Consider the following 25782-nt stretch of genomic DNA (forward strand, 5'->3'; position numbering starts at 1 on the left):
ATATCTAACACAAAGGTGTTATCATGCAAGAGCAAAGGAATCTTGGACCACGATAAAGAGATGGAAACTCATGTTGACTTAGAAGGTTCCAATACTTATCCAGACCCTTTGGAGGGTGAAGATGAAGCACATCTCAGATCAATCATGAAGAGTTGAAGACATAGCAGCAAAGAGAAGAACTTGGAATTGATACATTACAATGAAGTCTCATGTCATAGTCGCCAAATTGTAGCTTCACAATGTGAAAACAAGAGCGTTATTTTGTTCTATGTATTTTTGCCACATTATTGGTGGAATGTAATTATGTCATTTCGAAAATTAGAAAATGTAAAATGTGCGGAAGCCAAAGGTCACACATGGAATGTGAAAAGTCACTAGGAGCTCAAAAGTCATATGGGAGCTCAAGACTCATGAGTGAGGTCAAGAGTCAAATGGGAGGTGAAAGGTCACTCCATTTGTTATAAATAAGCCCTCATGCCTCAAGTAAATGCTTTTCACCTTGGCTTCTCAAACTAGGCATAGGAGAGAAGATCATTATTTTGAGAAGCAAGTGGTGGCTTAATGTTCCACTATTGGGACTAGTGATGCATCATTGTAATTATGTATCTTGGAACTTTCACTTAATATTTGAAGCTCTTTGAGCCAGCGCACTTTCATGCATGTATCATGGATGTTGTAAGACTATTCTTTTAATGTTTATGATATATGTTTGTGTTCATATGTACTAAAGAAAATAAACTATTTCATTGGCTTTGGTATACATCTTGTTGAATGTGCATTCTACTTGCTTTCATTATCGTTGTTACTTTGTGAATTATTTTGCAGATTAATAAAGATTCATTCTATACATGTGTGTGCCTTTATTAGGATAGTATTATCATTTTTCTTCTAAAGGCTCACTATTTCTTTTCCCTTCCGTGAAATTACTTAATATACATTGTAATCGGTGTTTCACAGAGCTAATTTACATGCTTATCTCAAAGTATACGTGTGCGCTCTTATGTGTTGATTGCAGTCAAGGTAAATCTCTAAGTATAAATGGCAATCAGGCCTTCATTCCAGATGGGGCTCCTATCCCAAATGATGTGTGGTCTAATTGGGACTTCATACCGGGGAGACCCCCTACTGTTGGCAGCGTCTAGGAAGGATTCCATGTGTTCGTCATTATAGAGGAGGAGTTGTTGATGGAGTGTAAGTGGTGTGATCATGTCTACATTGGATGAGCTATTATAGGTGTTGGGTAAAGAGGGTGGGAAGGAAAAGAATTACAAGATGGATATGAAGTAGAGGACAGGGATAGAAATTTGGAGAAGAATGGAAAAGTAAAGGGTCTATGGTGAGGATGGTCTTGCTTAGGATGAGAGTGGGTACTATTGCGGGGAATAAAGTCAAGAATTAAGTTCTCTTTTCAAGGTTAGTTCATTCTTGTGAAGCCATGCATCAAGTAACTAATTTAATATATTCAACCCTCCAAGTACATGCCTTCAAGATCTTTCAAAAATATATAAAATGTTTTTCTAACAAACAATAAAGAATGTCAAATATATATATATATATATATATATATATACACTCAATTTGGGATTATCTTATTAGCACAGTTTTTCCATTACATTAATGGCAAGAGACCATACACTAGACTATTGTTCACTAATCAAATATGCCACGACTAATAAGATATATCTACATAGTTGACTAGAGGCAACCATTTAAAACAAACATGATAAAAGAATCACTAGGGAAATTTAAAAACTAAAAAAAACCGTTGAATGTGAAGATATGTAATTGATTACAATTCAAGATAACTTCTAGGAGCTAAAATTTACTATCTGGTTAATTTATTCAAAAAAAATCCAAAAATATTGGTCAATTCAAAATAAATATTCACTCAAATTTCTATATAAAATTGTTTAACATTTTGAATAGTTTCATAATAATATCACCAAATTAATATACTTAAATTTAAGAATAAGACGTTATAATTTTCCATGTTGCAATAAACTCTTCCCCAAATTATTTGGTTTGTTTTAAGTCTAATATAATGGATTTCCTTCATCTCTTTTCCACATCATGTTAGCTCCCATAAGTGTTTACCCTTGAGGCCAAATTTACCTCTTGAAACACTTGCTTTTGTCATGCCAACCATTCGTAAATATTGTTGCCCATCTTCAATACGATTTCCATCCCAATCAATTCAAGTTGGTGCCCTACAAGTCTCAATAACTTCCACATAACAATCATCAATTCACTTAGCTCTAAATCTAGAGTTTTAAACAGATCTCGAAACCCCCCTCATTTGAGAAAACGCCCAATTTCTCCTTTGTTGTCTATTATGTGTAAATAAAACTTACAAACTAAAGTGCAAAAATAAATTGCCCATTGCAAGGAAAAGACGCCAACAAAATTAAAAAGCAAAAACAATCCACTAAAAGGAAAGTTTCCCTTCAAATATGTAAATATGGAAGTGACCAATCCAATGAGATGTGATGGTACACATTGAAAAAAATATGCAAAACTGAAACATCTACCATAAGTCAATCACTGACAAAATTTGAAATAAGGAAGCTCAACAAAAAGCTAACCAAATGCACTAAACAAACTCAAATCATCTAGAAAGCTAAGGTAGCCATCTAAGATTTGCACCCTGGAGTGGATGGTACTCGACCATAGGCTAGAAATCAAAGCAAGGTTTCATCCATTAATTCCAAACAACATCTCTATGTAATATGTTGGAGACAAGAGACAATCGAGAATATTTTCTAGGATCCTGGATCGCAACATGTTTCTAGGCATGAATTTCAACAAAAATCTTTTATCTCCTTTTATTGATTTGCTTAAAAAAACTCCTTTCATTGATTTGCTTAAAAAAAATAAAGAAGTTTTAAGGGACACTTGAATGAACAAACAACATGGAAAAACCATAGACTGAATGACAACGTGTGGTCATCTTCGACAAGGATTCAATTGATTTCCATCTGGGAGGCGTTGGCCATCAATGTCAAGTTCCATAGATTAAAGCTTGTTATGTCCTTCTAGTAAGGATGCCGACCCTTTAGAAATTGGGACTCTTTGGAGATTGGGACTAAAGTTGACACGATGCTCCTTGTTGATATTCATGAATTCGTGCTCATTTGTAATTTTTTTCCCCTTCGCATAAGCTCACCAAGGTATTAGTGTAATATAAAATGCAATTTCTTTAGAAAACCAAAATGGACCATCCAACATGGGATAATAACGACATCCACAAAATTGAAATAAAAATATAAACTTGTCACCATACACCAATGATGCATGCAAAAACTAAATTGAAGAAGAGTACCAACATTGGCACTCTCAAAACTAAAATTCAAGACGTGACCATTTCACTATCATATTATGACACCATATGACTTGATTGGAAATAAATTTGCTTGTTGCAAAGTGGTGACCCCCATGAATTTAAAACAAACCATTAAAAAATAGAACAAAGATCAACAAGTGCAAAATTAAAAAGTGGAGACAAGCAATTAACCGCAAGGAATGGTACCGAGACAAGTGAGAATGCAAAAATGTATTATTGTATAGTTTGTTACTAATATAATACCCTACAAGATAATTAAGAGAAACAAAGTCGGCCATGCAAAACTCGAGCAGTCAACTAATCACAAAGTTATGAACAATCAAATCCATACTTTGTTGAAAATGTAGCTATGGAAGGTCTTCTGGCTTGTGCCTTAGCCAGTGAAGACCTTGAATTAGTATTTCTCTAGCATGAATGTGAGTTCATGTGTTAAATTGGCAACTAGGGCCAAACTCCATGTGCGTCTTCTTAGTTATGGCAGTTGATATTTTTCTTGGATTCCTCTCATCGAGAGGTGTAGGATTGATCTAAAGATCATCCGATTCCGACATGTATTCATAGAGATATGAATTTATTTGTGTTATGTGACAATTCGTCAAGGTCGGCCAGCTACCAAACTACCCCCACTTGTCCTCAACGTTTCACCATAAATAGAAGAGATCTTCAAGTCATTTCACAATCATCTCTTGTGATCTCTCTCCACTTGTCTTTGGGTTTTGGTGGCAGCGGACATCTAAAGAGCATACGCTGCCCTAGAGGAGATGCCCTAGACCTTAACATTGTCATGGAGGAGGCTTTAACGCAGTGAGGAAGGCTTCCATAACGCAGCAAGGAGAGATCTAATCGCAGGTCTAGAAGAGACCCTATCCGTTGTCCTAAAAGGCTCCCATACGCAGTCCTAAAGGAAGGAATCCAACCTCACCCTAGCCGCAGTAAAGAAGAATCTTAACCACAAAGATCTGGCCATTGTCCTAGCCCTAGATGCAGTCCTCTGATCCGTAGTCTCAAGAGGCCTCTATGCTGCCCTAACCGCATCCTTAAAGGTGATATAATCTGCAGTCAATAAGGGTTCTATGCAGCAACAGGAGGATCCTTATACGCTGGGAAGAGGATGCCTTAACTAGCCCTAGACACAACCAAAGAGAAGACTATTCAAGCATGCCCTAGCCGCAGTCATGGAGGAGTCTTACCACAGCTAAATGATGCCTAATCTGACCTCTGATTTGGACAGGGACAGCATCAAGCTTCAAGCAGATAAGGAAGGTCTGAAAATCAGTGTGAGTGGCTTGTATGACGTGGAGAAGAGTGTTGAAGGGTATGCGTTGAAGTCTGTCCAGCAAGGCGTGCTTGGACAGCATATGTTAGGGTTGTGTTGACAATAAATGCAAGAGCATAATTGTTGTATGTTGCAGACCTTGATTTAGAAGCTATGTACAGTCACTTGGATGGAGCAAGGGGTGTGAACTTGATGAAGGCTATGAACAGTGAATTCTGTGGAAGAGAAATCACTGTGTTGAAGACCTTGGTTGGAAACCTTTGGAGCAGCAAAGGGGACTGTTAGAGGGCAGATTAATATAGGCCTATGTTCAGTGACCTTGGTGGAGCTCCGTCATTAATAGAAGGTAGATTGATGAGCTGATCATGTAAGAAAATATGAAGGTGTAGACTTCCTTGTGAGCAGCAGAGGTTTATGCTGCTACAGGAAAACTGTGTTAGGCCACAGGCCATAACACCACAGTCAATATTTCGTATGGGTATTTGAAGGCTCAGATCACTAGCATAATACATGGAGCTGTCATACTGCTGAAGCCATTAGAGGGCTGTATGATGCTGCTGCAATATGAGATGGACAGAGCTATTGTCATGGGTTGGTATTATTGCATTGAGGATTAGTCAGCTAGCCAAGTGCAGCATGGTGATGGAATCACCTTGGAGAATCAGTTGAAGAATGTTTGCCTTCACCCGAGTTCAGAACTGCAGTCCATGTCATCAGATTTGCAACCTCGTTGTGTCATCTTCATGGTGAAGATCTCTGATGTCTGATCTTGACAAGTCAAATTGTTGACTTCTAATGTATATGTATTATCTCTCTCTCTACTGAACTATTGAAGAATATATGAAGATTTGATCAAGGGTTTCCCCACATTGGGGTTTGTCCCTGGCTGGTGCCACATCTTGTGTCCTCTTGTGTTGGCTTGTTTTCTGATGTTTATGTTTATGTTCTATTTGCACTTTACAATCATGCTGATGTGATTGCTAATATGGAATTGATAGTGAACCTAAATGGAAAAATTGAAGTAAATTGTTCTAAGCATAGAACATACCTAAAATTAACATCATGAGATAGACTTCAGTGATGATAAGTTGATTACAGTTTACTGGAATGGTCATCAAATTTGCATGCGTAGTGTTGAAGCTTCAGTTCGTTGGAGTCTTCTTCAGTTCGACTACAATATGAGGTGGCAGTTACAAGTTCAATTAGGTTGAGTTAAGACTTCAAAGATAAGTGAAGAGAGTAAACCTTCGCTCGCTTCCATGAATTCATGAATTGAGGTGGGCTAAACCCTAACTAGGATTGTAAGAAGCATTTATGTTCAAAAGTTAGTTGTTCGTAGTCTCAGGCGGTGTATTGGCGGGCTCTTCTATCTCTGGGGGCGCTATCTCCAGCGGGTTTGTTTGTCTGCAGCGGGATCTATCTCTAGCAGGTAGGTTCTAAAGCAAGTTGTTATCTAGTCTCTTCTCTATATAAGTGATTCGCCATTGAGCTTGATTTCTCATCCGGTCCAGAGAAGGTAGAGTGGGTAGTTGGTTAGATCTAATACAGATCGTACATGGGCGATAGTTGGAGTCGGCGGCTCTCCTAGGGTTACTTCATCTGGGATCCCTGGGGAAGAGGATCAAGTTGGCCCTTGCGAACAGCTTGATGTACTATCTCCCTTCAACCCTTTGAGCAAAATGTGTTAAAAGGAAAAAAAAAGCCAGGCCATGGACCGACCCCATCGTCTCCACCACGTAGGAACTACGAGATCACCCCAAGGGTGCCAAAGACATCCAGGGGTCACAGACCAACCATATACCCACAGTGGAGAACGCATTAGCTGTCCGCTCCAGTTGGACAGGAAGGGTCGGAGAAGGGCAATCATTCCGGACACGGCCTTCAAATTTTGGAAGATCAAAAGGTAACTTAGTTGGCATAGCGGGCCAACCAGGGTCATGATGGAAAAGTCACCTAACGTAATATAGTGGGCTAAAATAGTACAAGCAAGCCATAACTCCATAAATCTACTCCGCTACTATTGAACCCACTGTATTAAGTAAAGTCGTTGCATAATTACATATATAATATATGCTGCCTTGTAAGCTCTGCAATTGAGGGAAAGAAAGATGGGCGGAATCATATTTGAGGGGAAGAAATAGAAGTGGAATAGACAAAGATATCTGTCTTGCGCCCACTTATTTCTCGGGCACGCTAACTCATATATAACGTATTAACCCATATCATTTCGGTCACTAGCCAAGGTCAAGCCAAGGAGATAAGTAAGTGCCTCCATAACCCGATACCCCAAAAGACGCCCACTCCATAACACTAATCCACCACTACTTGAGCCCATCAAGAAAAGGCGTTCGATGTATACTTCTAAACATAAGGCAAGGTCCTGTAATGTTATAGGCGAACCTACTTGAAGAGTAAGGCCCCCCAATTTGATTCTGGTCCCTATTGAGCGCCTCCATTCCTAATTGACTATAAATGACCCTTCCTTTCCGAACTATTGACCTGGCTTTCAATTAAGGGGCCTGACATGAAGTAGTTGGGCTAAAATAGTATAGACAAATAGATCTGTCTTGTGCGCACTTCTTTCCCCGGCACGCTAACTCATCCTTTGTAAGGCACTTGATTCTGACCAATTCAAAGTAGTTGGGGGCCGTGAGTATCATTTCGGTAACTAGAGCCAGGGATTGCTTTTTCTAATTTGCTGGATAGATCGATGTTTCGAGTGGCTGGGGGCGAGGCGCGGTGCACGGAATGAACCCATACCCATACGGACGGGGTGGACGCCGCGGGATGTCATGCTTTTATTTATACTTAAATGCTTATATATGTTGCACCCAGTATATGTGCGCTTTATTTTGATTGATAGATCTCGAATCGATTCTAGTTGATTCTGTCTCTTGATTGCTAGATACACACCCGTTTTACTACGCACTGCCCCCTTAGTTCACAAGCTCGGACGGACATAGCCGATCTTGGTTGGCCTTTCACCCCTAGCAATCAAACGAGCTCCTCCCCGTATTTGATATGCGGGTTCGGTAAGGCCTTAAGGAGCTCTCCTCCCGGCTAGATCAATCAAACTCAAAATAGGACCGGCAGGGGCTCGACTGATAAGGAGAGGATGCGTAAGCATGACTCGACCAATGGGAGAGGTCTGACAGGGTGAGGAACGAACGCTCGACTAATAAGGCCGCCATCGCTCGACTGATAAGGAGAGGATGCGTAAGCATGGCTCGACCACCGGGAGAGGTCTGACAGGGTGAGGAACGAATGCTCGACTAATAAGGCCGCCATCGCTCGACTGATAAGGAGAGGATGCGGAGCACGCTCGACCAACGGGCCGCCATCATGCCCCCGGCAGGGTGAGGGATTTATCGCTCATCCATCATATGGATGAGGGTGAGCCTGTCGAGCGGGGATAGAGCAAAACGGCCATAATGAAGACGCTTACTGTATGCTCTGGATTCGATGCATTTCCATCGTAGTGTCAGTGATTTATTTGAGAGGGGCCACCCAATAAGCATCAAGGAAGCAAGCCAGCAAGCCAGCCCAGTGGATCTTTCAAATGAATAGCCTCATTCTCATTGTAGCCTGACAGACTTAGGTGCTCGACCAAGAGGGAGAGGATGCGCAAGCAGGCTCGACTGTTAAGGAGAGGACCCTTTAGGGGGCTCACTATTCATATGGTGAGGAGAGGTGCTCGACCAAAAGGATGCGTAAGCAGACTCGACTGTTAAGGATACGTAAGCAGGCCCTTTTTTTTACTTATTTGAGAGGGTCCACCCAATAAGTAAATTGAACCTTTAGGTGCTCGACCATAAGGTCCGTCAGGGGCTCGACTGTTAAGGAGAGGGAGAGGAGAGGTTTACTCAAAGATTGCCTTTGGGTCCCGAACTCCATATGGGGAAGGAGCGTTGTGGTTTGCGGGGTATTGATCATTCACATGGACCCACTTTTCATTCCATTTGTGGTAATTTGATGATCTATAAACCGTCCTTAACGAACCCATTCGTTGTCATTTTCCTTCCTATTTAAGTGAAATAAATTATATCCATGGGACATAATGGTATCGGTTGGTTGACACGAGTTATATGAAATCAATATATGCTATAAATATTCTATTTATTGGGATAAAACAAAAGGGAGAGGTAAGGGGGGGTTTCAAATAAATGAAAAAAGTACTGGCATATAGTAGTGAAAATGTGCCATTTGAATTAGAACCCATTCTCTAAATACACAACTTGAATGGATTTATTGGGTGGGCTTGGATACTACTCTCCTTGGCCACTATACTTGGCTACTCCACTTGGTTACTCAGATGGGATACTCGGGCCAGGCTAGTACTAGGTTCAGCAAGGGCTGGATAGAACTCCCTCCCATTAACGCTGGCTCTAGCTCGATCAGGCTGGCTCTGGGGGAGGGCGGGAAAGCTTATGGTTTCACGTGACTATGACTTGTAATGGACAGATTTAGAACCCCGAGGGAGAATACGGGACATATTCTTATACGTACAAGACCTACCCTTGCTACACCTAATGGTGGTATATCTTATATAAATAGATAGAGGTAAGGAGCCATCCCACCAAGAACTAAGCGTCCATTCAATAGCCATCTTCTATCTCCATCAGCCATTCAGGAAGAGGTAAGCTTGCATTCTTATCATAAGTGTATAGTAAGAAAGAAAATACTCCTCTCCCTCTCCCGTTGGTCGAGCCCTCTCCTCTCCTTAACAGTCGAGCACCTAAAGGTCCTCTCCTTAACAGTCGAGCCTGCCCCTATCGGGAAACAACTAATGGGTCTGGATCTGCAAATGATTATAGATCGTTCACATATGGAATGGAAGAACTTGGTGGAATTGAAATGGAATAGATTGGAAGAGAACCAAGAATCTACTATGGATAGATGGGAGGATGAAAAAATTAGAAGACGAAAGGATTTTTTGGTTGGACGCATGAAATTGGCTAAACATTTCAGTCCTCAGTTAACTTGAATCACAATTAGAGGAGATCAAGGAGCAACTCGAGCTAGTTAATTGAGAGCTAGTCCAAGAGTAACTGGGGCTTGCTCCAGTTAATTAGGAAAGGAAACTCGCAATACTAGTGTGAACTGGTATTCGACTAAGCCTCCTTGCATGCATCGAATTTTATTGAGAAAGAGAAGGACGAAGGCAGAATAATAATTGATCATTCTTTGTTGTGGAGTGCACGTGAGTTGAGGAGCAAGAGTGTGCATGGATTGAGGCGCAAGGATCAAGATTCGCAGAACAAGTCAAGACTACCTTCAGCAGAGAACAATTGCGTGCAGAGCCGAGAGTAGTGATCAAGAGCAAGCCGAGAACAATTGTCGAGCTGATAATAGTGAGGAGAAGCCTAGCGCTTTCTCAATGACAAATTGTTGGTTGCAGTAGCAACACATTGAATTTTAATAGATCCATTTGCTCAAAGAACAATTAATAAAAGACCACAACAATGAACGTAGGTTTTCCTGTTTGGGTTTCTCGGGTAAAACAAGCATGTCAATTTTGTGTGCATGTGTTTTTATCTCGATTATTTTCTGCGACTTATTGAATGTTAAATAACTTTGTATCTAATGAAAGTTAAACTTGGTTTCAGTTTTCAGTTGCCTTGATTTTTCTATAAATTCATCTAAGTAATTGCAAAGTTTTCTATAAATTCATCTAAGTAATTGCAAAGTTTCAGGAAAATTAACATACTTCATTCGAACAAAGTGATATTTATAGTATATACATGTGAGATGGTTAGACTAACCACGATTAATGTGCCATTAAATCACTTTTGTACCTTTAAAAGTACAATAACTATTCATTCTAAGTACATAAGACTAAATCTTTCCTGATATGGAAACTAAGGACTCTAATCTCGTGCATTCAAAATACAAACCATAACGTTGAATGAAAGAAAACCTAAGATCATAGCAAAAATTAGGACTTAAAGTTCTTATCAATTGCTCTCAACAGTAAAACAGATAAGACTCTAAAAAGCTTAGAACAATTGTGGATGTGGATCTAAATAGGCAGAAGATTCAGGTGAAAGTGCCACAACCATTTCGAAATTAGGAATCGGGGTTGCCAAATTTTAATTTTTTACATAAATATATATTATATTAAAAAATTCAAAATTTTATAATCTTAATATTTAGATGCCAAATTGTCACATTCTAGCATTTAAAAGTAATTCAGAGTTTAGTATCAATTGTTTTGAATATTCAGATTTTACTGTGACAAAATCAGCAGGTCTATATTGTAAACAAAATTCAATAATTTTAAAATTGCAAACAAAATTCATAATTTTTAAAATGTAAACAAAATTCATAATTTTTAAATTGTAAACAAAATTCATAATTTTCAAATGATAAACAAAATCAGAAGTTTAAGAAAGTAGTCATAACTATGAATCAAAGTATTCAGCTAACATATTCATAATTTCATATAAAAAATTAATATATTAAAAATGTCAAAGTTATAAAAGAGAATTTATCTAAAAGGCTCTATGAAATTTAGTAATCGTGTTTCTCTTTTCCTCAGTCTCCATATCCTCCTACTGAACCTTATCCAATCAGCCACAACAATTCATACAAAAACACTATGCAAAAAGTAGTATCATGGTGCACACCAACAACAAAAACACAACTTACTCTCCATATCTCCCAACGGTTCATAACAAACATCATGCGAAAAAAAGCAATATCACAGTGCACACCAACAACAAAAACACAACTTACTCTCCACATCTTCTAACTAAACATCATCCAATCAACCCTCAACTGATCATAAAAGAATTGAAAATTCCCCACCAACAACAAAAACACAACTTACCCTCCGCATCTTCCAACTGAACATCATACAATCAGCACCTAACTGATAAACAAAATTATTGTAAATTAGCCGTTATTTATTGTAAATAAAATTCATAATTTCTAAATGATAAACAAAATTAGGACTCAGCAAAAAAAATTCATTATAACTATGAATTAAAATCTTGGGCTAACATAACCATAATTTCATATAGGAAAATTAATATATTAGAATGTTATAATTATAAAAATGAAATTAACAAAAAAAAACCTCAAAAAATTTAGTAATTTTATTTCTCCTCCAACTGAACCTCCTTATCCAATCAACTGTCAACTGATCATAAGAAACACCATAAAAAAAACAATACCATGGTGCACACCAACAGCACAACTGGCTCTCAGCATCTTGCAACTGAACATAATCCAATCAGCCCTCAATTGATGATAAAAAGCCCCCTACAAGAAGAAGAAGTACCACGTTGCACACCACAACACAAGCAAAAGAACTTCTCATAACCATCTCAGTTGAGCATGTCTCATCCTGAACACAAGAAGGCAGTTGGAAAAAAAAATCGAAGATAAGTTTGCCATACAAGCATTCAAGGAGGTACAAATCCCCATATTTAGGATTCACATCCCACACATGTGAAGTCCCCTTTTCTATAATCATCGAGAGTAGGTGAGTGAATTTAACATATCTTAAACACAAATTGTATGAATAAAAGTATATTGATTATATATATATATATATATATATATATATAATAAAATAAGATAAGAGTTAATTTAAGTGATATAATATTCATTATAATTTTAATAAAAATAAATTAAATAAAATTTAATTTAAATTATATTATATTATATTATATAATATCAATTAAAAAATATTAAGTTTATTAAAAAGGTTTTCGACGATAATTATGTCAAAATTCATTTGATGTGATTATCACAAAAGACTTTCTTAATAAACTTGATATGGATCACAGAAGCTTAAATTCAATAAAAAAATATTATAAGAAAAATGTATATAAATAAATAATATGATTTAAATAGATAATAAAAAAAGTGTCAATTGGAGTATTTTGGATGGTTAGGTAGAATGGCTAAAAGAGAAAAATGTTTTCTTACAAAAAATAATAAAAAAAATATACAAATCAACTACAATAAGGCATCGTCGAACGAGACGAAGGAATTGGCCGGAATCCAAGCAAAAAAAATTCAAAAAATCTTGCACTAGCAATGTTCGAATCATGTTTTCCATGGTGGAAATGGATTCAGCACCATCAAAAAACATTTGGTTACCCAAAATCTTAAAGTTTTATAGCTATAACCTGAATTTACAAAAACCCCTGCCAGATGTTACCAAAATCTTACTAAAATTTCAATGATTTTCAAAGTTAAAAAACAATCTAGTTAAGCTACCACCTATTAAAAAATGAAAAAATAATATTTAATTTAATTTAAATTATATATTTATATCTATTAAAAATTAAGATATAATAAAATCAATTTAACTTACAATTATAGGTTAATATTTATTAGAAATCAAAATATAACTATAAAGTGGAAATAAAATTTATAAAGTACACAAGTCAACTCCCAAAATACTTCTAAAAGTGGTTTTTGCCTAACATAACATATTAAATATCCCTATTTCCAGGACATCATTCAAAATATTTAAATATTTCCAAAATGTCAATCATTTTATAGCATATCTAACTTTTTATTGTTCAGTAAGGAATATGAGTGCTATCATTATCACTTTCGGGATATCATTCATTTTTGACATGAGTGCTATCATTATCACTTCCGGGATATCATTCATTTTTGACATATCCAACTTGAACATTTCTAGATACCATTCATTATTTAGTGTATCAAACTTTTTAGTTTTTACTATTTAAAATGGGAAAGGGGTACTACCAAGCACGGTCATTCCCATACTTAATTCCATATAATCCATTCATTCTTCGAAGTGTTCTATTTTTGATGTTTACCATGGAAAAGGGGTAAGATAGAACACTATGATTCCAAAGTGTCATTCATTTTCTTTGGCATATAAAACTTTGTATTATTTAGCATGGGAAAAGATAGTGTAAGACACTGTTCATTCTTTGATGTATTTAACTTTTTATTTTTGAGCATGGGAAATGGGTATTATAGTGCATAAAGATCTAAGACACTATTCATTGTTTGACCGATTTAATTTTTCTTTTTTCTTTTTTGTTGTGGTTGAATGTGAGTAAACATTTCCAAAAATAAGAAATGGTATTAGAGTGTATAAAAATCTAAGACACTAATCAATATTTTACTGATTCAATTTAAAGATTTTTATGATGTTATTTATTTTTTTTGATAAATATTACATTTTATTAAGTAAATATTTCCAAAACTTCATTTAATGGTTGGAATATCTAATTTATTAAACATTTCCAAAACTTCATTTAATGGTTGGAATATCTAATTTATTATTGTATTTAGAACTTTAGATTGGACCAAGTGTAGTGTAAGAAGGTATTTTTTAAATTTTTATATTTTCTGTCATAGAAAAGAGAGAGGAAAGTCAAACAAGCATCTTCACTCTACAATCCATCAACCATTACGTTAAGAGATGAAAAAGTTAAGAGTACATGGTAATAATTTTTTATTCTAGATAACACAAGTTATAACTTATGACAAGGCATTGTATTCCTCATCTGATTTATAACTAGACAGCACAAGTTACAACTGCCAGGATAAGCAAGCAAGCATATTCACTCTACAATCAATCAACCATTAAGCTAGAGATGAAAAAGTTACGCCTGCATGATAATAATTTCTCATTCTAGATAACACAAGTTACAACTGCCATGATAAGGCATTGTATTCCCCTCTGCTTTATAACTAAATAGCACAAGTTACACTGCCATGATAAGGCATTGTATTCCCTAATTGGTTTATAATCAGCATAGATCCATCTTAAATACGGATCTAACATGAACCAAGAGAGATTCAATTTCTTCACTTACAAATTTTTTTATAAACAGACATTATTTAAATATTTTGTATAGCTATTTGATTTTTATTTTATTTTTAGATTTATATTTAAATTTATTTTAGCCAACATAAACAAAATTTTCAATTTTACTAAAGATCAACTTCATTCCCGAAATCTTGTTGGTTTAGAGACAAAAGACCCCTCTGCACAGGAATTCCACTACTTAATTTATAAAAGTACACCTATTCTTATTGCACTTTTAATACTCAAATCAACAAATTACCATATAAATTTATAATTAAATTTATTTTATTTTAAAGTCGCAGTAATATTATTTTGAGGATACAAGACCCTTCGACTTAAAAATTTCACTATTTAATTTATAAAAATGTATATACCCAAACTTATCTTTATTTGAAATATCAATTTAAAACAACTAATTTAAAAATAAAGAATAATTAATTATAAAATAAATCTACAATTAAATCATATTTAATTATTTCAAGGGAAAAAATTACAATTCTGGTGAAACTTGTGGATACCCTGAGGACATCGGTTCAATCCTGGCATCTCCACCGATTTAAACAGAAAGAATAAGCATAGTAAATTTTGCAGGGTATGCATGGAAAGGAAGGAATAGTCAAAAGTGGGGCTTTTCAAAGTTTCGTACCAATACATGTGGCGCTATTTCTTTCTTTAAAAATAAGAACCATTTCTGGATTTACTGTAGCACAGGCGTAAAGATTCTAAATCATATGTATACTTTGCCAACCATGGAAAGACAAATAAAGATAACGAAAAGCAGGTCATTCATTAAAACCCATATTGCGGCCCATTTGAATGAGGTCCGAGAAAACATCTGCACAGCCTCACGTGCTATAATCTCTATTCCCCAAAACAGAGCAATAAATTGAAGGAGATTTTGTTAGGATTAACACACACTACCTACCGGAGAATATTGCTGGTGGTCGGCCTCGTTGAAAACCAAAAGCCTTGCTCTTTCAGCTCTCTTAAAGCACTCCTCGGCCCACTTCTCCCCATACGACCAACCCCGCAACCCTCTGCCAGGGCTCGCAGCAACGCACCTAATCCATTCCAACGTGCCGGCAAGAACATCATTATTAGCCTCGACCCCGCCACTCCTCGGCGGTTGCTGAAAGGTCACAATCTCGCCATTATTCTTGGCCGCCCTGAGCTTGTGCAGCCATCTCTCCGCCAGCTTCAAGTACTTGGCAAAGACGAGCTTCAGGATAGGCCCGCAGGAGGGCTCCAGGCCCAAATTCTCGGCCACGGCGCCCCACTTGCCCTTTTCCGTGACGGCCTGGTAACCGCCCAGGATTCGAACCCGGGCGGATAGGTCGTAAAGATCGACGCGCTTGCCTTCTGCTACGAAGACCGGGAAGGGCCTGGAACGCGCCTGGGGATAGCCTTTCAAGAACGTCATCAGAATTTGATTGAAAATCTGCTTCTGCTTCTGCAATTCTTGCTCACTGCCACGACCGCTGTTGCAGTTGGCCATCTTGCATGGGATGATTGGGTCGACCACCGATCGATTCCTCGGCAATGCAAGAAAAATTCCAATTCACGATATGAAGAATTCTTCCCTCCTCCTTCGCATGGTTATTTTTCGTTTTTAATTTATTTATTTTTGAAGGACGCCGCCGTTTTTCTATGCGGTATTTACTCGGCCGTGGGATTTACCTTTGGTTACCGTGGTGCATTAATCTAAACCGAATCTTGCCAGTCGTACGTGGTGAGGGTATGCGAGGGATATGTTCCCCTTACTTTTTAATTGAGATTGTCTAGCCACAAAAAGCTCAAGTAATCGTGAGGGTTTGTGAGGGGTATGTTTCCTTACTTCCTACTAGAGATTGTTTAGCCACAAAAAGCTCAAGTAATCATGAGATGTATATACATACCATAGCTATACATGGAATAATGCAGTATTAAATGCAATATATTCTTGGATTTTATTTAAATATATATTTAAAAAAATATTCCCTAGTTAGTTATATGTGGACAATTGAATACTACATTAAATCTCATATATTATTATTAGATTATTTCAACATTTATTAAAAAAAAATTATTCAAAATGAGATTACAGAGTAAAGTTAAAAAAAAAAAAAGAGTATGATTAAAAACAAGATCGTATAATTAGAGTTATTGTAGTTTAGTTTAATTTAGTTATTAATTTACTTTGTATTGTTATGATGTAATTAGTTTAGGTTAAATGTAATTTGTCTAAAAATTAGTCAAAAGCATTTTGCAATATTGTTTCTTTTCCAAAATACTAATAGAATAGAATTTAAAATCTTTAATCATTATTTTAAGAATTAGGTGATAGCCTTTGCGTTGCAAATATGGAGAACATCTCATGTAGTGAAGTTTGGTTTGGTATCCTATGTGGATTTGAAGATAAGGTGCTTGTATTAAAAGTAAAGGAGTTAATTATAGTGGCTTCTTTGAAAAGTATGTTGACAAAAGAGTGAACCGAGTAGTTGATTATGCTACAAAGTTATGTTACAATTGGCGAAAAAAAAAAGGTAATCAAGATATATATATTTACATAAAAATTGATTCATTATCTTTGAAACTTCCATTATAGTTTTTACATGAAGTGTTTTTATTTCACAAAGGTTTTAAAAAATAAATAAAAAGTTGAAAATCATCCCAACAAACATTAGATTACTTTAAAAAAAAATCAAATAGAAAAACGATTTTGAATATTATTACTTCATATCCATTATGATCATTATAGTCGCTAATGAATTAAAAAAAAAATGCTTACAAACACATTATTTCTTCACCTCATCTCAAGGATTTAAAATAATAGTGATATAGTGTGTACTTATTAATTAAGTGACTCTTCAAGGGGCATTGTTGATTCTCAATTGCTGAGATAGATATTTCTAATGACCTTAAATGGGTGTGAATCGTAACATTATGTCACTTGAGCCTATTGATTTTTAAAGGTCGTATTAGTAGTGTTCCCTACTGCTTAGTTTAATTATTGAATTTTGAAATATATGAACCAAGTATTTATGACATATATTTGGATGGTTGAGCTCCAATTTAAAATGTTTTTTTCCCTGGTTGATTGTGTGTAAAAATAATGAAGACTTTATTTTTTCTTTTTTTATTGTCCATGTTATTTAATAATTACAAAAATCATTGGAGCCAATGCATATTATTTCATGTTCTCATCATTAATGGAAATTTATATATGCTTAGCATGTTCTCCCATGTGCAACTTTATTATTTATTTGCAAATATAATTGGAAATTTGTATTTGATGATTTTTGTTAAAAAGAAGCACATGGAACCAATGGAATCTTTGTTATAAGATTAATTGCATGACAATTAATAATGTTTAATATAATATTAATAACCATTCCATTCAAATCAATGTTAAATTCAAATTTGGTGTATTATTTGATAAAGATACTTTGAATGTTTATATTTATATATACATATAGAGAGAGAGAGCATGTTCACTCATTTTAATAATACACAATTGGAGATTTGTATTTGCTTAGCATGTTCTCCCAATGTGCAACTTTACAAAGATAAGATATTACAACATTTCTTCTATACGAGATTAACACAACTAAAAATAGTTAAAAATGTAAAACAATTTTACAATAAATACATAATTTTAATATGAAAAATAATAATATTTTTAAAACACTATATTTTAAATTGAATTCTAATTATAATACATATTTAAAACAAATTCAAATACAATATAAAAAATATGCACCATTACAATATCCTATTTCCCAACAAAAAAAAATAATATAATAAATTAAAATTCTTATACAATATCCTATTCCCCAAAAAAAAAAATTAATATAATAAATTAAAATTCTTATAAATATATAAGACAAATTCAAATACATTAAAACAACTATACCTTATCACAATATATTATTCCATTGAAATATTAATTAAATTATTAAAAAAACATAATATTTTATTTAAAGAAAATAATATACAATAATAATTTGGTAAATAAATAATGATAATAATTTAATGTGAAAGTTCTATAACATATCACTAATAATTGGATAAATAAATAAAGATAACAATTTAATGTGAAATACCATCTTCTTTGTACCCATCTATGATATGACCAAGTAATGGATACCTTATGAATAAGAGAGGAAGCTACCAAAGACATTAATATTTTAATGCCACTTAAAGAAAATCCACGAGACAAAAACCGCCCACAACATGGGTACAAAAGTGATTTAAAAAAGATTCTCCACACCTGCAACATCAAGACAAAGAATTTGGAAACAACCGAAACCATTGGAAACAACACCAACCTCATGAACAATAGGTGATTGAGAATCCATTAAAAGATTACAAACAATGTGACTTTAAAATTCATTGAGAATCCCTCAAGAAATAATGTAATTAATAATAGTTTATTTTTCTAGAATAATGCAACATTCATGGTAATTTGCACCACAAGGTTGATAAATATAAAATAATATAATTTTAATATTTGATAAATATAAAATAATATAATTTTAATATTTAAAATAAAATATTCTTGATCCTTCCACGTGTACATACATAATCAAACCTATCATTGTCTAATTCCATGCATACTCGTTGAAAGAATTGTATCTATAATGAACATTGCGCCTTTCAAAAGGAACTAAAGAAATATCCATGATACGCCTTTCACTCTTCAAAGTCCTTTTGTTTTATTATCCTTTATCTTTGCCTTCATTTTATGCAAATGCTGGCCATTATTTCAGACTTGCCATAATAACTACCTACGTATAGACTTTGAGAAAGCAAAAGATCTTTGGAAACTTATAACAATCAAGAACCAAGATTACAGTCCTCCCTAGTATACATAAATGCGTCGCGCAGGTGAAAGTACAATATTTTTTTTCAAATTCGAAGGCATTGTACATCATATTAATTACTTCCCATAGTACTTAATGACTGCATTTTCAAGCCCAGATAAAAACAAAGGAGTTGAATATTAAACAATATCAAAGAATAATGCGAACTCATTTTTGTTCTTTTCCGCTGGCTCTGCAACCCCCGGTTTCCAGTTGCTTCTCCCAGGCAGAAGGAGTGCAGAAACCCAGCAAGCGGTTACCTTAATTCCTTCACAAGTGATCACAGTCGTAGGATGAGCATCGGGTGAGGCCTCCATCGGATGATTGTCATGTGGCATTGGTGATTGATGCTCATCTGGAGATATGCCTCGCAATTTTCGAAAGTCACCCGCGACATACGAGTTAGTATTGATACTTAATGCTTGCCTACGGAATACATTAACTTTTACCTAACCTAATAAACATTACAATTAATTCTGCTACAGAAGCATTCGACTCTATACATAAATTTGTGTTGTGTGTTTGGTTCATGCCATTGGGTCGTAATAAGTTAGAGTATCTACATAACTATAATTAATAGAGTAATAATATGTGGTGACATCAAAGTATTATGTGTGTGTGTGTGTTCAAAGAGAGGGACCTTGTAAATTAGGTAGACGAGCAGGACAACTAGATGTTTGATATGAAATCTGCGAGTACGATCCACTGTGAACTGCTGCAAAGTACATAAATATAATGATGGCAAAATAAGAGCTCGTGCCCATTAACCAATCAAAATTGAGAAAAAATAAATTAAAATTTTCTCTAATGTTTACATTAAAAAAAAAAAAAACCACTTTGATTTTTGGTCAACTTAAATTTAATTTAAAAGTCAACGCATTTTGAATGCATTATTAGTTTGCTACGGCAGGAAATAATAATAATCATCAAATAATTCAATATTAATATATAGCTTTTATTTTTATTTTTTTGCTAAGCAAGAGACGTTCCTTCAAATTCATTATACCAAAAATAAGTTACATTATGTACAATTGTCTATTAGCACTGTGGACCCCGCAAACGGGAGTGCTTACCGCATAAGTCCAGATTCCCATCCCAACAAAAGTTATCACTTAACCCTTAAGAAAACCTAAATCCCGCTCATTACCCTGCCATCTGACCCCAGACTTGCCTCTTAATTGTGACCGTTCATTCCAAGTGTTTAATCCAACAACAGAGGAGGAATTCGCACCGAGAAGATGCGCACTAGATAACGCCCCATCCCAATCAACCTGCACGATCATTTCTGATCGTTGATTTACTCCGCGGAATCCAACAGACGAGATCCATATCGCATTGAGAGTCTGCCCGAACTTTACCGTGCGATGAGGGCGGTTTACCGCACCATCCCTCCGCCACGCGTCGGAAGCTGTATGGAATCGCTTCCGTTTCACAAAATCCTCTTTTTGATTGAGAGTGGTGCGATCACCTCCAAACCGCTCAGGAAGTGTTTTTGCCTTCCGACTGGTGAAACCATGGGAAAATTGGTTGTCGGTAAAATCCTGAACCCCATCCTTCTTCTTCTTATCGCTACTCCTTAATCTGGAACCGTGATTTGTTCTGATCTTTCCCTCTGGAATACTGAGCACGTCGTTCAACTCCTCCTTGTCGTTACTATTGAGTCTGAAACCAAGATTTGCGTTGATCTTTTCGGGACATATCCAACCGCCTAACCTATACCGTTGATTCCTGAAGTTGATATTATCAGTGCTGCTAAAGCCTACCATAATCTGCCTTCCACCTACAACCTATTTGACCAAAATTAGAGAATCTAGCCGAGAATTGATCATTGAGACCTTTCCTTTTTAGCTTTATCCCGAAACACTTCTCTATCCTCTTCTGCCTGGTTATGACAAAGAATTTTTAGGTTTCCTTGTGGCATTACTTGCCACCCTGTCGAAACTCTGCGTTCCTTGCAGCTTACACCTTGGTTGGCCAAGATGTCTGCCAGTTTGTTAGCCTTTCTGCGCACATGATTGAACCTGACTGAGTTTAGCCCCTGAAGGTGACCCTGAATTCTCTGGAATACCCGGATTAACTTCCAGTGTTGTGAGACTTTCTCCGGCTTTGTTCCGCAACTAATTCTTTTTACCGAGTTAACTACTAACTCAAAGTCGGCTTCTATGATCACATTTCGGCAGTTCTCCTGCTTCAAAAAATCTAAGCATTGCTCCATCGCCATTAATTCTGCCATGTTGTTGGTGGCTCTTCCTAAATGAAAATGGAAGAGGAAGAGGATGCTACCTGCTTCATCCCGAAGAACCTCGCCAAAGCCAGCAATTCCCGGGTTGCCTTTTGAGGCTCCATCTATGTTGTATTTCAAAAAACCTTTCGGAGGAGGATGCCAGAACTCCTTTTCAGATTCCATTTTGCTTGCTTTTCTGTCTAGGCCTTGTGGGATGATCCCCTACATACCTAACTGCCTGAGAGTTCTCAAATCGGCTTCTAATGGAGGATTTTTGGGGAGATTCCTAACTATAGAGCTAACCATCTCCTTAAGCTGTATTAAGATCTGATCAAACAGGCGAAGAGTGGGATTCTTTTCATTTTTGAAGATTCTCTTATTCCTTTCTTTCCAAATGTTCCAAATAATAAAGCTTGGCATAAGAGCCCAAGCTAAGTTGAGAACTTCATTATCCGAAAAATGTCTTCTCCATCTGCTTAGGGTGTTAGTAATACTCTCTTTGTCCCTGTCAGACTGTTGGAAAATGGTGGCAAATGAATCCCATAACCTGGATGTGAAAATACAGTTGTTGAGAAGATGTTCCATTGTTTCCTCTTGGGCTTCACAGAGCTGGCATCTGGAAGGTCCTAGCATACCCCTCTTTCTAATGTTGTCCCAAGTCAAGATTTTCTTGTGATGAACCAGCCACATGAAGAGTTTGATTTTCATCCAACCTTGATGTCTCCATAGGTTCTGCCAAATCCTGTTCGGAGCCTGGGAATCCAGCTCAAGGAGAATACCTTTTGCTTCCTTAATATTGAAGATGCCTTCGTTGTTGTATCCCCATCTGAGTTGGTCCTGCCCTCCTGATACCAAAATCATCCTTTGTTCCAAAATTTTCTCAAGAGCCTCTGCTTTTGTTTTCAGTATTCTATCATTCCTGCAATCTATATTTTTCCATGTCCTCCATTTTCCTGTATTGTGAGTATAATCCCAAAAATCTTTCACTCTTGTCAAACCTTGGGTATCTGTCTCATGCTTAAGGTTCAAAAAATCCTCTTTTAACAGTATTGGTTCTTGTTGCCATTTATCCTCCCAGAATAGAGCTAGATCTCCTTCTCTGATTTCCCAAAAGCTGTTTCTTTGTACTAAACCTCTGTTCTCCCAGGCTTTGTTCCAGATAGCAGAGCCCTTTATATTTCTAGACATCCTTATGAGATCAGTGTAATGCCAAGAGCTAGCATATTTTTCTTTCCATATGCTTGCCCATTGCGCCTTTGGATCTTTAACCCAACGCCACCAGAGTTTGGCCCCTAAAACATTGCTTAGGATCTCCTGGTCATCCAAGCCTAGGCCCCCTTGATTCTTGGGTTTATAGATCTTTTCCCAAGAGACCAAGGCCCACTTCTTTCTAGTTTCCTCCCTGCCCCAGAGAAAGTTTCTTTGGATGTTTTTGAATTGCTGCAAAACTCCTTTTGGGGCAGGTAGTGCTGAAAGCATGAAAATTGGAATTGATTGGAGCACTGCCTTTGTCAACACGAGTCTACCAGCCAGATTTAAAGATCTGCTCATCCATTTTCTGACTTTATCCTGCATTTTGTTGATCAACGGTTCCCAAATGCTCTTGTGCAAGGGTTTCACAGTTAGAGGAACTCCCAAATACTTTGAAGGGAGGGAATCCCTCTGAAAGCCTAGAATTCTGGAGATATTTCTCTGAATAGCAATGTTGGTATTAAAGAAAAATATTTTGGATTTGGAGAGATTAACTTCCATACCTGAAGCCATGGCAAAGTCATTCAGTATTTGTTTGTACGCTCGAGCCTCTTTGACTGTGGGGATTCCCTGTAACATGGTATCATCTACAAATTGTTGATGTGTCAAAGCCTGACCATTCTCCTTCAGTTGAAGACCCTGAATTTTGCCCATTACTCTGGCATGCTTGATAGACCGACCAAGACCTTCCATCATGAGTATGAAGAGAAAGGGAGAGAGCGGATCTCCCTGCCTCAGACCTCTTGAAGGAAGAAAAATCTTAGAGGGAGAGCCATTAACCAGAATTGAAAAGCTGGAAGAGGTCACCAAGGCCATGACCCATCTTACCCAGTTGTGATCAAAACCAAACGCCATTAGCACTTTCTTGATATAGGTCCAGTTCACTTTGTCATAAGCTTTAGCTATGTCCAGTTGCAGGATCATACCATCTTTCCTCTTGCTGGTTAACGAGTGAACCACTTCATGAGCTTGAATGATGTTATCCAATATTTGTCTGCCTTCAACATAACCTGATTGCTCCCTCGAAATCAGAGTAGGAAGCAGAGGTTTGAGTCTGTTGGCCACTACCTTGGATATTATCTTGTATACCACGTTGCATAGAGCTATGGGTCTATACCTATCTGGTGTTTGTGCATTTTCCTGTTTAGGGATCAGGGAGATGAAGGAGGTGTTGAGCGCCCTCAAGATAGTTCTGTTCACCCTAGAGTCCTCCACCACATTCAAAATATCCTCTTTTACAATATTCCAGCAAGCTTTGAAGAAATCCACATTGAAGCCATCCGGGCCTGGGGCTTTGCCATTCTGCATATCTTTGAGGACCCCACTGGTCTATTAAGATGGAAATTGTCCTCTCTAGACACCAGCTTAGGTATATGCTTAGTTAAGTCCCTGATGAAATGTTCTCTTTCTGAATTATTTTCCTGAGCTATTTCTCAGAAGTGTTGAACTAACTCGCCTCTATATCCTCATGGGATTGTAGAAGATCTCCATCCTCATTTTTTATTGAAGAGATTTTGTTGTGTGCTCTGTTCGCCATGGTGGATCTGTGAAAAAATCTAGTGTTACGCTCTCCTTCTTTTAGCCATTGGACTCTAGATTTTTGTCTCCAAAATATTTCCTCTTGTTTACACAAGTTCTCCCATTCTTGATGATGTTTCTCCACTAGATCATTTTTGTCTTTATCAAAACCTTCCGTGATCATAGCTTGGTTGAGTTCCTGCATTTTATTTTCCACCGATTTCTTTCTTGCGAAAATATTGCCAAAATTCTTCTTGTTCCAATCTTTGAGCCTCATCTTTATGTGCTTTAATCTTTTATGTAGCAGGAACATTCTAGTTCCCTGAATCTATAGATCTTCTGCCCACCATTTTTCAATATTGCTGATGAATGCTGGGTGTGAAAGCCAAATGTTCTCAAATATGAAAGGTCTATTCCGGTGGGTACCTATACCCTAGATCTCCATTTGAACTGGCCAGTGATCTAAGCCTCCAAAGGGAAGAACACTCGCTATTATTTCCTTATCTATAAGCATAAGGTCCTCAGAGATAATGAATCTATCCAACTTGGATGCTACATGAGACTCTCCTCCTCTCTTATTGTTCCAAGTAAAGAGGCCATTGTTTGTTTCAACATCCACTAGTTTCATATTATCTGTAAAGATTTGAAAAGCTAAAGAGTCTTTACTTAGTGCTCTGGTTCCACCTTTTTTTTCAGAAAGTGATTTTATCATATTGAAGTCCCCTCCCATGATCCAGGGTATTCCTGCATGTCTCTCCCTGAGATTCGCTAGGGAATCTGTAAGCCTGAGTTTCTCCTCTATCCTTTGAGGGCCATACACATTCGTGACTAGATAGGTGCCCCTATCCCCTACAGGCTGAATAACTACTAATAAATAATTCCTTGAAGCCTCAGCATCAATTATGTCAATTCTTTGAGGGTTCCAAAGAGTGAGAATGCCTCCTGTTGTGTTCTCTGCTTTAACTTCTAGAAACTCAAACCTATTGAGCCATTTACCATGTATTTGTCTTAACTTTTGAATGGAACATTTCGTTTCCTGGATGAAAATTATATCCGGAGCTGCATGTCTCATTCTATTACTAAGCGTTCTTTGTTTTCCTTTACTGCATAGATCTCTAATATTCCAAGATATGAACTTCATAATTAAAGATTTGTAAAGGAGTATGTAATAGACATTCACTCACAGTAACTAAAATCTGAAATACAGAAGCCTGAAACATTAAATTGGTACTTACCTTAACTGCTGCTGATCCTGCTACTGCTGGTGAATCTGCTGCTGGTGATGCCGTGGCTATTTCGATCCAATTTCCGGGAAACCAATTCCTCCCAGCCAGACTGAGCAGATCGCTGCTCAACCCAGTAAGCTACTCGCAGAAGCTTACTGCTCCCGTGCCCAGAACCTCAGGCCGGCTAATGCTCTTCCACTGGTAATTCTTAGTCCTCTGGTGTGAACTCCTAAGTTCAGCTCCTGCCCTCCATCCCCCTTTTTTTTCTCCCCCTTCTTATCGGTTCAGATTAGTGATT

General features: G+C 36.7%; 1 protein-coding gene across 1 annotated transcript in view; it reads right to left on the reverse strand.

Moving 5' to 3' along the window:
- LOC149155798 (AT-rich interactive domain-containing protein 2-like) overlaps positions 1 to 16053 on the reverse strand; it is a 100732-nt gene extending 84679 nt beyond the window's left edge. The window contains exon 1 of the mRNA XM_089444526.1: positions 15350 to 16053. Within this exon, the coding sequence (XP_089300652.1) occupies positions 15350 to 15919 (570 nt within the window). The 5' untranslated portion in view covers positions 15920 to 16053. The remainder of the gene's footprint in view (positions 1 to 15349) is intronic.
- Positions 16054 to 25782: the final 9729 nt, after the last annotated feature.

This window comes from Pinus tabuliformis, chromosome 9 (genome assembly GCF_031772625.1).
Source record: "Pinus tabuliformis cultivar Carrire ecotype Pingquan chromosome 9, CPIR1, whole genome shotgun sequence".
Taxonomy (NCBI): Eukaryota; Viridiplantae; Streptophyta; class Pinopsida; order Pinales; family Pinaceae; genus Pinus; species Pinus tabuliformis.